The sequence below is a fragment of the Coffea eugenioides genome, chromosome 6 (assembly GCF_003713205.1).
Source record: "Coffea eugenioides isolate CCC68of chromosome 6, Ceug_1.0, whole genome shotgun sequence".
NCBI lineage: Eukaryota > Viridiplantae > Streptophyta > Magnoliopsida > Gentianales > Rubiaceae > Coffea > Coffea eugenioides.
In genome coordinates, this window is record NC_040040.1 from 21,038,410 (window position 1) to 21,052,126 (window position 13,717).

Below are 13,717 nucleotides of genomic sequence, written 5' to 3' on the forward strand. Positions count from 1 at the left end.
TCAATCACATCTTTAATTTGACTAATGATTTCACATTCTTTCTCAACCAGACATGAGATTTCTTTTTGAGTCACAAATTCTTTATTTTCATGTGCACCCACAATTTCTTCTTTATTTGCCTCATCAAAAACTTTTTTTTTCTTCTTCCTCATCACAAATTTCTTCTTCATCAATCACCCAAAATAAAGCATGCAAATCATAATTTTCAACCATATAAAAAATTTCAAAAATCTCGTTATCATCAACAAATACATTCTCTTCCAAATTAACTTCTCATTCCAAACCAAATTTTGACTTAGAATTAGATTCATATGAAAATTCTATCATCAAAATATAAAAGAGATCTGACCAAAACCATTGAGGTGATTGAGTAGAGATTATAAGTCTTTTATAATACTAACCATTGATTTTTGCATTATTTTGAAAAATAATCTGGCCCTCCTTTTCTTAATTTCATTTGATTGACCACTATTTAAATTGATCTCAAGAAATTCACTCAAACCACACTTCCTAAGATATTTGTGCATTATTCTTGACCATTCAAATCCTTCTTTATCACCACTAAGTGTGCATAAACTTTGAATTTTTCACCATTCATAAATTCTCTATCCATAACAATTCAAAATAATTTGCGTACCTTGACAAATATTTTTTCCTTCCTTGAATTTCCTGACCTCCTTGGCTTCAAATTTGATCAAACTTCACTGTGATAATCAACAATTTGGCAGGACCTTTTTTTTTTCCTTTCGATCACTGCATAACATCAATGATCACAATAGAATCCCTATTTTTAGATCTCTATCCAATTAGGGTCTTTCCCTAATTCCAATAAACAAACGAGTATTTCAAGACCAACTCTCGTGGTCCAATTTTTCAATATATGAGTATTCTACCACAACCTCTATACCTTTTGATAGGTTATAATTTGTTACTACATTTATAATTATTTTTCCCCTTGATTTTAGTCAAATATTGTATTAATTGACGAATTCTACTTATATTTGGTTAATGGTGCTAATTGTAGGAAAATAACCAAAACATGATTAAAAGGGACAATTTCCAGCTAATTTGGTGGTGGCACATTCAAGTTCAGAAGATTTGGGATTCGAACGTGGAAGTTTCCAAGTCCGAGTAGAAGTCAACGAGAGCACGAGGTTGAAGATTGGGAAAATTTCTTTAATAGTTATTTTTATATTTTTAGGAAATGATTCACATTGTCTTCGGCAGCTTTTTCTTTTCAATTAGGAGATTTCCTAGCTTGATTGGTGCGGATGAAGAGCAAAGTGGAGTCAAAGTGGGGCTCTTTCCTCTAGTCTTCATATGGCCATATAAGACAAGGAAACAATTAGGAGAGAAAGGAAATAGACTTAGCTTAGGAGATTGATTCCTTTCTTTTAGCGGGTTGGCCTTGTTTTGCCATTTTTTTTGGGGTTGTTTCTCTTGGTCCGTCTCTTCTATTAGTACGAGGGAAAACATAGCTTTGTTTTGGGGAGAATGACTTCTGCAATTTTGCATGGAATTTCCTCCATGAAGATGAAATAACTCCTTTTTCTAGTCAAGGGTTAATTTGAAGACGCGGTTCCAAATATCTGTGAGATCGAATTATTTTACTTATTTCTTTTATTCATTAGTATTCGTATATTTTCTGGTTTAATTGCTTATGATTGTTTTGTTATTTGAATATCAAGGGTCCGATATTTGAATTAACCTAATAATCTACTGTCGCATTAATTGATTGAATCCATAATTGTTCAATTGGTTAATACCAGTGGCGACTAGCGTGATTGGTTTCATGTTAAGGAAACATACGATCTAACTTAAACAAACCCTCGTAGCGTGTTTGTTAGTTAGGATTGGGTTTTTCTAATTCTTAATGCAATCGAGGAATTAAATCCTACGGTCGTACCTAGGGTTATTTCTTGGTTAGAGAAATAGTTAACGATCGTACCTTGACTATTGAAAAAGTAAGGAAAGGCGGGTTGTTTATCGCGTATATGACAACTATAACCAATCTATTAATGAGTAATTGAATTATCTTTGCATCAATGATCAGTTGAATGGACCGTGTTTGAAAAGTTACACCTTTGGTTAGAGTCGTATTAGTTATTGATTAATTTATATTTATTTCTATTAGTTGGTTAATTAGTTTTTTTTTTATATTTTCTAAAAATTCCCCATCTCTGGATTCTAAAGGAAATAAGTTATCCCCAATCCCTGTGGATTCGACCCTGTTCACCGCTATATACAAAATCTGTATTTTTCTTGAATAGGTATTTATTATTGTACAGGCTCGACACCTGTCACCTTTTTATGGTATAGGTTTCTCTATCAAAAAATTTTGCACTCTCTCCAAACACCACAGATATCACAGGATCAAACCCTTGAACATAGAGCTCTGATACCACTTGTGAAATTTTTTGTCGAGTCATAAATTATTGTTTAATTTTCTTCAGCAACATTTTCCAAATAATAATCTCAGCTAGCGGTTCAGCAAATGATATCTAGCCCCTGGCATTGTACACAGAAGACACAGGAAAGTCATTATCTTCCATCATCAAATATTAATGTACAATTATTTAAATCAGATCTCGAAACCCCAAAACCCTTTTTTTTAGGCGAATACCAAAAACCTTATCTATGCTCAATTAGGAATTTGATGGAAATGGTGATCTGATTACCATTAGAGCAATTGGAACCACCAAATTTTTTGTGTCCAAAGAAGCCGTGCCATCCCCCGTTGTCCGTTACAGCTGCTGTTCTTGCATTCCATTATCCATGGTCTCTTGAACGCCTTAGAGTTTCCCCTGAAAAGATGAAAGATTTTCCCTGGCGGTTGACTGATGAAAGCCTTGGCCATTGGCCGATGTTAGCCCAATTGGCTAACCTGTATTATGCCATTGATGCTTAATAAAACATCCCTTTTGTCCAAAAACTGAGATACAAAGACCCCCAATGCCGACATTGTTTCAATTCATCTTCTGGCTTTCTGCAAATTTAAAGAGCAATCTAGTTACACTGCCTTTTCTAATGGCTCATTCCCCGACCTACTGCCCTGCACAATACACTGACGTTAGCCACCTCAATCTTCGGGCATTTTTCTTGCTGTCTTTGATTTAATCTTTGGTGGAGCCGAACCCAAAAATGTCAATGCATTTTGATTTATACTTTTCTCAAGCATAAACTGTATTTAAGGCAAGAATGATGGTTGAAAAGTAAGCGCCTTTGGAGTTTGCTAAAATCAAATTTATGAAAAATTGTTGCATACATAAGGGTTAATCACAAAAGTTATCCCTAACGTATAGTTAGATTTGCAGTTTACCTCTTAATTTTAATTTTTTTTAACTTAGTCCCCTAAGAGACAAAACCATCCTTCTATTATGCTAAGAATTTTCTTTCTTTCTTTTCTAAATTAGTCTTAAATTGTGATTTAATTTTTCATTCGAATTTGTGGCTGTAAAATATCAAACGAGAGAAGTAGATTTATTAAGCAAAAGTCCATTAGAGAACAAAGAACAAAAAGATGTCCAAATAATCAGTGTGAAAATGTGATTATAGAAAATGAGTCATTTATTCAAATTTTCTAATTTTAAGGATACAGAAAAAAAAATTTCCTTCAATTTAATTTTGACGCTTGATTGAAGATCTGTATATCAACAAAGCAATTGACTAAAATCATTTCTATCACATGATCATCAATCTGTAGAGGAAGAGAAGTTTCTTCAGCTTCTTTTGTGCCTTCGTTTTTTTTTTTTTTTGGCCCCTTTCAAGTTGGTTTATATATCTTAATTCTTTCTCAACTCATCTTATTGTAACGCTAATGTGTAAAAACATCTTGCCATTTTTTTGATCCCTGTGCTAGAATATCTGCAGTTCTTCATACTCATGCTCTGGATTTTTCTCATTTCCAATTTTGGAGGAACATTTATCCGAAACTAGCAATGCATGACACTCTTTTTTATTCGGATGATGTGATTATTATGGACGAATGTGGAACGCTAATTAATTTTCTGAAAATTAGCAGAAGAAAGTACTTGACTAACTCTCTCTCCAAAGAATATCTTCCACAAATTTTTGCAAACGACATTAATTAAGATTAGCTCAACACATTGATTCACAAGTGATGTCAATCATGACACCAAAAGAGCATAATTCTTACAACTACGCAATTTTTTCCCATTTCTGCTACAATAATTCAAATCTTTTGACTCATAACCACTTCCGTTTCTAGTGATGGGATATGTGTATCTTGTTACAACGTTTGACACTACAGCATTTAGGGAATAGTCTTGTGAAATTAAACTGCAGTTAATATTTTGGTATAAACAAAATGCTTGTAGAGAAAAGGCTAGAAAACTAACATATTACGCTGTAAATTGGAGATTTTAGGTTCAAAACCTCTCACTTATTTGGAAAAAAAAAAACACTGCAAATTTCTAGAGCCCAGGTTACTTTTTTCAACTTTACACACTGTCAAAAGGCAATAAAAGTTCATTATATTTTTCTAACAAAGTGGAATGACCTTTAAAGCCTAAGATCATATCATTCCCAATCAAAACTTTGGTCCTGCTCGATGCACTCTTTAATGGCCAGGGAATCCATGAGAATTTTACAACCTCTATCCATCGGAAAGCAACCTTGTAGCAAGTCAAATAAAACATAGTAGTAACATATAATTGGACTAACTTGACAATGTAACCAAAATCATAGCTTTTTTTTTAAAAAAATGGAGTATCAAAATCATTTGCCTAATTTTCTCAAGTTGAAGTGTTAACAACTACACTAACACAAGGGGCTTCACAGAATAGATATAGAGACACACACTCACCCATAATTCATATACCCCAACAAGACTATTTTAGGCATCACAAAAGTTATATATAGATCTTAATTAACAATCATCAAGGGGGATGGCAATAGAAATACAGGAACATTTTGCTGATCAGCCCCCAACTAGCTATTGTAGTTCATTATTCCCAATGCTAGATTTGGAGCTTTCAAATTCATGACTAATATGGATACATTTTCCGGGGTAGCATGAGTGTAGCTTCAGGACCCAAATCCCCCAAATAAAGATCGCGCAAGGCTCCTCCTCCAAGAGAACTCCTCCTCCTACAGTCCCATATTTCACAAATTGATTGAAAAAGAAGAAGCAACACCACGAATATCGGAAAAAGTGGCCTCCAAAATTTCACACAATCTGCAGATACCTTCATACAGCATCTAGAAGCCTTAACAATTCGAACATCGTTGAACTGATTACTGACTTCCTTCACGGTGCCAGCAACCTTAGATACCTCGTCAGGCTTTTCATCAGATTTCGTAAACCCATTGCACATTTTGACTATCTCTTCATCAGGAATTTTTGTTTCAATGACTCCAGATCTCTTCAACATTTCCACATCTTTCTCGGATCTTATCAGCCCGCACATCAAATCCACATAATCCCTCATTTGGGTCGATCCCATCTTCGACGTTGCCTCGTAGGCCACCAAGTTCCTCAGTATGACTTCAGAATTAGCATGCAGAGTGATAACTGGAAGACACAGTATCCTCTTCTCCCCGTCCAGTGTAATATTTCCTATACCACAGTCTTTAGGAAGCGGCTTGAATTTCATCTTGAGAAAGATATACAGCCGTGAAGCTGAAGGAATGCCAATTTGATCTCCCAAAGATCCATCTTTCTTGTGATTCACATGCTGAATATTCTTCTGCAAATTGCGGAGAATGTTGGTGACTTTCTCTACATTTCCTGGAAGTTTAATTCCAGCCATTTTTGCATCCGAAAGTGCAGAGTCGAATTCCTCTATTGCGTGCTCAAGAAACTCCCCGGCATGAGAGGCTACCGCTTTTGCAATTGCACCTGCTCTGCTTTCCCCGTAATGTTCTTGATTTGTTTGAGAAATTTTACGCACCTCGTCGCCTATCCCAACTGAATCATGGTTGTTATTTCTGTTGTCCTGAGGGATAGTTTCTGGATTGAAATCTCTGATCTTGTTTTTGACAATCATTTGGTACATAAAATGCAGCAGATGCTTCTTATTGTCAAAAGCTTCGTTTCTTGAGGTTGAATCTGAAGTCAGCTTTAGGGGGGAGTACTTGTCACAAAAACGGACGAATTTCCCAAACAACTCTGCATCTGAATCAATATCGAAACTTTCTTGGAGAATCGCACGCATTTCCTGAATCAGAACAATTGGAATTTGGTTCTCGAGCATGAATACATCGGCAGCCAATGCTTCAGGCTTCGAGTAAATCCTGTCCTTTTCCACGTCCTCGGACCCAGGGTTGTTCTTGTTCGGCTCCTCAGAGCCCAGGTAATCAATCAAGTCCAACAGGAACAAGCCATCCACAATGACTACCCAAGCCAAGGTCTCCTTATCCAGGTCGAGGTATCTATCGTAACACGAACGAATTTTGGGTTCAAAATCTTCAGGACCTTCCTCAACAAGTTTGATGAAGTCTTCCTTGTTAAGGCCTTCCAGATAATCTAAAACAGTTGCCCGTTTGTGGCTTTCCATGTGCTGAACTTGTGGCCAGAAATGGTGGTATGGTCCGAGGCCTACTAGCTGAGGAGTATAAGCCTCGGGCTTGGTGTCCCTCAAGTTGTCTGGAGCATGGAAGACGCAGGGGCGGACGGTATAGTTCTTGATGTAGTTGAGCCTCATGTGGTTTATCCATCGTTTTTGGCTCTCGCTAGAAGTGAAAACTGGAGTGGAAGTGGAAGGCATTTTTTGGTGTATTCTTGAATTTGGGGTTTAAACTTAAAAAAGGGATGAGTCATGTAAGTACTAACTAGTTACCACTAGCTGTCATTATTTATAGGGTGCTTGTGTAAAATGAGGCCTGGTATCACTTCCTTGGGCAAATGTGTGCATTTTCTTATGTTAAGTGTGTGCAGTTTAGGGTAGAAGAGTGAATCTATTTCTTATTTTTAGTGCTTCATATTTGTGTGGAAAGATGCTCACGATATTTTTTCTTTTGTTTTTGGGAAAAAGTGAATTTTCTTAGGATAAGTATATAAAATTTGGATTTATCTTTTTTAATACTGATAGCATACACAATGGATAAAATACCAAAAAAACTCCTTATAGTTTGTTGAACGTTCAATTTTAACTCTCTCTGGTTGGATGCCTTCTGTCCAATTTTTAAGTTAGCTGAATCATAAGGAGTTATAATGTAGCTTTCTAAATCAGAGGGAGTTAAATTAAACATTTAACAAACTACAGAGAGTTTTTTGGTATTTTATCCCATACACATTAGTAGTTTTAGATGCATGTTACATATGCAAAATTTAATTCAAATGCATACAATTTAGAAGTAAGTGGAATGATTTCACAACTTTTTTTGGTGTTCTTTTTTTTTTTTTTTTTTTTTGCACCATGTGATGTATAAAATAGAAAATTTCTGACTTATATGGTCAATTTTAATTACTTTTTTAGTTGTATCAACTATCACGCTTCGTACATGTAATTTGGAAATGCATATTATCAATCACTTGTATAAGTTGTTTATATTATCGGTTTAGGATTATGTTTTCTTTTTCACGAGTGGATCAAAATAATGAGATTTGGTTGTGGTTGATAATGATGTACATGAGTATTGAAACCATACACCCCTAAATCAAACTCTAATAAGTCATTTTCTTCCCCCGTCGTGTGGGGTACTTTGGTAGGTATAAACTATCCGCCCCTCTATAAAATTTTTTATTAATCACATTAAAATGATATAATTTTTATTTATTAAATTATATAATAAAATAAATAGTAGAAATGCAAACAACACCTCCTTTAAAATATTAATCTTCATTGTCCTTTTACCTAATGAGAAATGAATCAGAATTGGAGGCAGTAAAGTCAAAATCACTGTCAATGGGACATAAAGTAGTCACAAGTCACAACAAGGGTTTACAGTCGATTGCATCTGTAATAACTCTAATTTTTTATATTGCAATGATTAATTTCTTCTTTTGCATAATATCACGTCTTGTGTAGAAGACTTAGAAATATGCATGAATAACCTTTTTGCAAGTTTTCTATGTTATCTTTTTAGGGCTATGTGTGTTGTCTTTTTTGGAATTGGTCAAGTTAATTAGATTTGAGTCCCATCGAATGATCGAAATGATGTACAAAAGTATTGTAACCATACAGTTGTAAACCATCAAACCATGATTGTATGGACAATTATTTTCTTTTCATGTGGTGGGGTACGTTGCTGGGCACAATAATCAATTCTTTGTCTGATAAAAGAAGATAAACAAACAGTTTCAGAGATTGTAAAATTTTCCATTTGACATAAACCAATTTTAAAAGGGAAATGTTATTTGCACTTTATTTTTTTTGTTATTTGTGCTCTCATTATTTATTTTATCATGAATCTAATAAATGAAAACTATATAATTAAAGTGATAATGAAAATACGATTAGTAAAAATAGCTGTGTAAATAACATTTTCTCTTTAAAATCTAATGAATTCTTTTTCATTCAATCACGCGCTTTTATTTGATTTATTTGTGATTTCTTGTAGAAACAAATATTTCTCCCTCGTGCTTCCATCTTGTTAATTCATCTTCATAAACTTACTAGGAAAAACTTAGCGTCATATTAAATATGTTTCAATAATCAAAAAATAATATTTTGATGACAAAAAAAAGAAAAGAAAGAAGCCCACTTGAAAGAAAATGTTACTATAATTCCAAATAAAGTCAATTTTTTCTTTTTAACTAGAAGACTCATTTGCACATCATATCAATATTTGCAATTATAAAAGGAAAATGATATTAGTACTTTTCAAAAAAAAAAAAAAAAACTTCAGGCACTCCTTCCCTTCTTTTACATTAGATGAAGTTTAAGATGTGCGTGAGATTTTTTGAAGAGTGCTAATATCATTTCTTTTATAAAATGATTAAAACTACAAATACAAAGACAAAAATATTAGAACAGAAAAAGTTGTGTAAAATATTTTCACTTGTTCGTTTTTTAAAAATATTATTCTATACCGTGAATTAGCACAAAGTGTTATATCTCACGATCTGAGTCTGGCAAAATCAATTTTCACACCATCAAACTGCGAAAGAAAAAAATACTTAGATATTAATTTTTTGCACCACAGCAGCTCAATATGTGAAGCAAACCATCTAGAGAAGTCAGGACAATGGCCCCCCCTCATTCACTGTCATTTGAAAGAGGAAGCTATAGTGCAGTGTGGTGGTGACCTCACAATCTTTCTGAACCATAAGCCATGATATTTTTGCATGTGAACATTTGGATATGTTGCATTATTATCCAACAATTTAAAATAAAAGATTTATTTAAAATTAAAAAAAAAACAATTGTTGACTAGATTTAGTGCAATTATTTGAGATAGTAATAATGGTTCTTGTCTTCTTCCCAACGAGAAATGGACGAAAGCTGGAGACAAGAACATAAGAAGTCATCAATGATCAAACGCGTGCATTAAGACACATATCAAAGGGCATTTAACAACTTATGGACCTACCTTTGCTTAATTTTTCTTGGACGGCAGTATATGATGGTTCACAATGTTAAAGGCATCCTAGTAGCATAACATATTGTTTAATCTGCTGCAATCAACTCTCAAACATGCACATTTTTCACATCACCAATTTGAACTTTAAATGACTAAAAAATAGTGTCCTGTTGTAGGTTGCATTCTCACTTCAAGCATTTTTGGTCATTGGAGCCTAACTCTCTATTTTGTGAAGAAAAAAAAAAGGGAGACTGGCTCATTATTAAGAATTTATTATCAATATTTGCACTCTGAATTGCATACACTGTTACAAAAAATTTATATATTTGGTAACAAAGCAACACCTAATTCACCTCTTATCTTGAACCTTACGGCATACATTAGAATAACCTGATACATATAAATACTCGTAGTGAAAATTGTGTAAGAAAAGGCTTGCATTATCTTCTAAAGAACCATATTGGCCTATCTTCCTCGTTGCTACCTACCAAAACCACCTTTACCACCAAGTCCGTGACCAGTCTAACATGAAGATAACCTTAATAAGGCAGTGCACCAAGTTCAGGCTAGAACAATTCCGCCACTCCCTCGTACTCACTCTGCTCGAAACCCACAAAAGAGATCAGCATCTTTTGAACCCAACAGTCATTGACTCGTTCCGAGGTTATCTTGAAGAGGTGAATGTCAAGTCCAAGGCCACCCCGGGCTCCGTCCTCATTACCACCGCTCAGGGTGGCTCATTCTGCAGAGGATTCGACTTCAGGTATGGTTGCAGAACATAATTTCTGAATAATCGTTTTTCATCTCACATGCATTACATTACAAAAAATATTACGGTAACTACACATCAGAATTATCTGAATAATAATGTCCGATTGAAACGAAATAACACTGTCTAGAATTCAACTTCGGTCATTTTTCAGATTTTTTTTTTTTTTTGCAAGAAAGAAAAGGTGTAGATTAATGCAATTACTCGTGACAAATAAGTTGTGGTGTATCAACTCGATCAGGTATGTCCGGTCCCATGCTGGAGGCTCAGAGGATAAAGCATACAAAGAAATGAATGATGGCTTCAAGGATGTGGTAAAAGACTTGATTTCCCTTCCGATGCCCACCATAGCAGCAATTAATGGCTATGCAACGGAGGCAGGGCTGATACTTGCTCTCAGCCACGACCATCTCACAATGAAGCAAGTCGTTGAGCCGTATCTGCGAGCTGAGCTTTTGTCCAGGAAAAGGAGCTACCCCGGCTACTTCGCTGCCCTGATCAGGTCAAAAGTAGGCTGCCCTTTGGCTCGTCGTAAATTGCTGTTGAGGGACGTGCAGATTGATGCAGAAGAAGCAGCAAAGATCGGACTTCTGGATTGGAACCATGAGGTTGCAAGCGAGAAGGATGCCTTGGAAGTTGCAAAGACACAGGCAGACGAACTAGCGAAAAAGGAATGGAATGGCGAGCTTTATGCTGAGATGAGACAACTTTTGTATCCCGAGCTGTGCAAGGAATTGGAATTGACTTCTAGCCATAGTTGTTAAACTCCCAATTCTTCTGTTACGGTCTTAAGATTGTAATAATACTACTAGTAATAGCTAGTACCATAATAACACTTGCCGGTTTGGGATCGCATATGCCTTGTGGTATACATTCAGCTTTCTCTTACTATTGGAGTAACAAGAATGAATATGCAGTTTTTGGGCACGCGAGAATTACCTTTGATTTAAATAACTTATTTGAGGTAAGTTGGACCTAGCACCAAAATTTAGAGGTTACTCTCTCTCTCTCTCTGTCTCTCTCTAACATTTTATATAATCCATTTATTTTCTAGTTTTTGGTCAAAAATAGGATAGGACATTGAATATTATTTGTTTAGGAAAATAAAATACAGAAAGTTTCCCTAGAACTAGTTATCTAATTTTTGGCTTTCAAGATTAATTTAACACAGATCTTGAAAGAATGAATTATGTTCAGCTGATAAATACCATTTTGTGAGACATACACGGGAGGTTGAAATGATATACATCTTATCCATAGAGTAATTTTTTTGACTGTGAAACTCTTACTGAGTAGGAATCAAGCTACAAGTACATGTAAATTTGGAAACGTGTGGGGCAGTCTATGCTCTCAGCAATTCTTCTGAGGAATTTGTGTTTGTTTCCGATATAAATACATGGGAAAAAACCTTGGATTGTTCTACTTGAGTGAAGCTGATTTTAAGCATGGTTATTAGGATTGCAACCTGGATTGTAGGATCGTATGATACTAGGATTCATAAGATGACCAATGATTCAGATCACAAATAGGATCAAAATTTGGTTTTAATTTAGCAAGATCAATAGGATTCCTAATATGATCCTACCATTTTCAAACATTTAGGCAATAATTTTAGCATTTTGATCATATTTTTGTGTAAAAAACATGAAATTGAGTGCCATTTGTTGTGTTGGAAACCACATTCAAAGACTAGATTCAGAGAACTTTAAAACCACATAAATACCACGCTCGAGTTCCTTACCTACAAAAATTGGAGAATCTTTAAATTTGATTCATATGTTTCACTAGAGTAAAGAGATGATATTTGCTACAAGTTATCACTTAAGGATAGTGTTTATTGTCTTTATTATGTTAAATTAGCATGGTTTAGAGTATTTAAAGATGAATCAACTACTTTTTCTATGTCTATGTGGATAAGTGGTAGGCCATAAATTTGAACCCAAAATACATTTTTTGGCAAAAAAATCTATTCTTAGAATTTTCTTTGATTAGTGTTTATTGTATACCAATTTTTCAATTATTTAAAATATATTTGAAACTTTTTATTATATATGTAATATTTAATTATTCTATTATATAAAAATGATGTAATAATTAATCAATAAATCATAATTAACTTAAATGTGTGGTGTTTATCTATTTTATTAGTATATACTTAGATGGTTTATACACATATGAAGTCAATTTTTCTAAGTATCTTGTCCAGTAATTCTATTTGGATTTTAAAACTAGTTTAATCAAAATACATTTCGTATACTACATATGGTCTACTCCCTTTCATCCCAGGGAACTGGTCCTCCAGCCCACTCCGGGATGATCCCACCTCGGCTACTCCGTGGATGCTGATGACCGAGGTGATCTCAGCATCCGACGTCACCATGGAATGGAGTGGTGATTTACATCACAACCAAAGTAGATGTGACTCCTGTCATACTCTGTTTACTGCTCTATCACACTGCCCACTACCCAGAGTTGTCAAGTCAGGGTGATATGCTGTCTAAATCACCTTTCTAGGGACCTGGACCCCACGGTTCTTCCCTCCAAATTGTCCCCTATAAATATCAGGATCTCTCACTAAGACAAGGACGATTTTACTGGTAAAAGCCTAAACTCTGAGAATATTCTTACATTTTTCACCGAAAAACTAACTAGATCGTCGGAGGAAAATCGGGGGACCTAGCCCCGTCTCTGATAAACTGACCAGGTGATTTTTGTGTAATTACCTCTTCCAGCAGGATTACACTCCAGCTACCCAAGGCAACTTATCCGGTCAGAATTCACCTCTTCAATTGGTGCCGTCTGTGGAAAACGAGAGTACCTGAAGATGAGACCTACGCGTTCTACGAGCAGAAAGGCTCTCACTATTGGAGCTGAACCAAGCGGTGCAGCTCAACAAGGACAAGGGTCCCAAGGAACTCAGCCCGCAAATGAAGAAGCCATGACCCGAATGGCCGAGTTTGTGGCTGAGAACCCTAATATTTTTGAAAAGTTAGAGAGGTACTTCAAGAGGCAAGACAAGCAAGAGGTCGAATCCTCTAAGAGAAAATCAGATGAATCTCCCGAGATCCCATCCGATGAAGAATCTGATGGAAGACATTCTATTAGGAGCACCCCAAAACGAGCCTCATCCAAGGTTACTTCTAGAATTGCCTCCATCTCCAAGGCATTCTCACGGGGTCTGCTGGGAAAACGAGCCGAGGAAGAACCTCGGCACCCAGGAAGGCTGGAGGTGGATTACATGAGGGCTCCGCCTTTCACGGATAACATTAATGAGAAAAGACTCTCCCTAAATTTAAAACTCCCCACAATACCACCTTATGATGGCCGAGGTGACCCTGAGGATCACATTCATGCCTTTATTTCGGCTTTTTGATTATACTGCGTTCCCGGCCCGGTTATTTGTCGGGCCTTCCCAGTATTCTTGCAAGCGACTGCTCGAAAATGGTTCTGGGGACTAGAACC

At 35.6% G+C, this 13,717-nt stretch overlaps 2 protein-coding genes across 2 annotated transcripts; one reads left to right on the forward strand and one right to left on the reverse strand.

Annotated features, from left to right (window-relative positions):
- Positions 1-5,006: 5,006 nt before the first annotated feature.
- LOC113773816 (putative UPF0481 protein At3g02645) lies at positions 5,007-6,665 on the reverse strand. The gene has a single exon (XM_027318421.1). It carries the CDS (start codon positions 6,663-6,665, stop codon positions 5,007-5,009), a length of 1,659 nt encoding a protein of 552 aa, XP_027174222.1.
- Positions 6,666-9,778: 3,113 nt separating this feature from the next.
- On the forward strand, positions 9,779-11,143 carry LOC113775156 (enoyl-CoA delta isomerase 3-like). The gene is made up of 2 exons (XM_027319915.1): positions 9,779-10,249; positions 10,497-11,143. The coding sequence occupies exons 1-2, from the start codon at positions 10,014-10,016 to the stop codon at positions 11,017-11,019; spliced, it is 759 nt and encodes a 252-aa protein (XP_027175716.1). The 5' UTR covers positions 9,779-10,013; the 3' UTR covers positions 11,020-11,143.
- The last annotated feature ends 2,574 nt before the right edge of the window (positions 11,144-13,717 follow it).

Coding starts and splice junctions, on each gene's coding strand:
- LOC113773816 (XM_027318421.1), bottom strand. CDS start 6,665: ATGAGGCTCAACTACATCAAGAACTATACCGTCCGCCCCTGCGTCTTC.
- LOC113775156 (XM_027319915.1), top strand. CDS start 10,014: ATGAAGATAACCTTAATAAGGCAGTGCACCAAGTTCAGGCTAGAACAA. Junction 10,250..10,496: donor TGCAGAGGATTCGACTTCAG/GTATGGTTGCAG, acceptor CAACTCGATCAG/GTATGTCCGGTCCCATGCTG.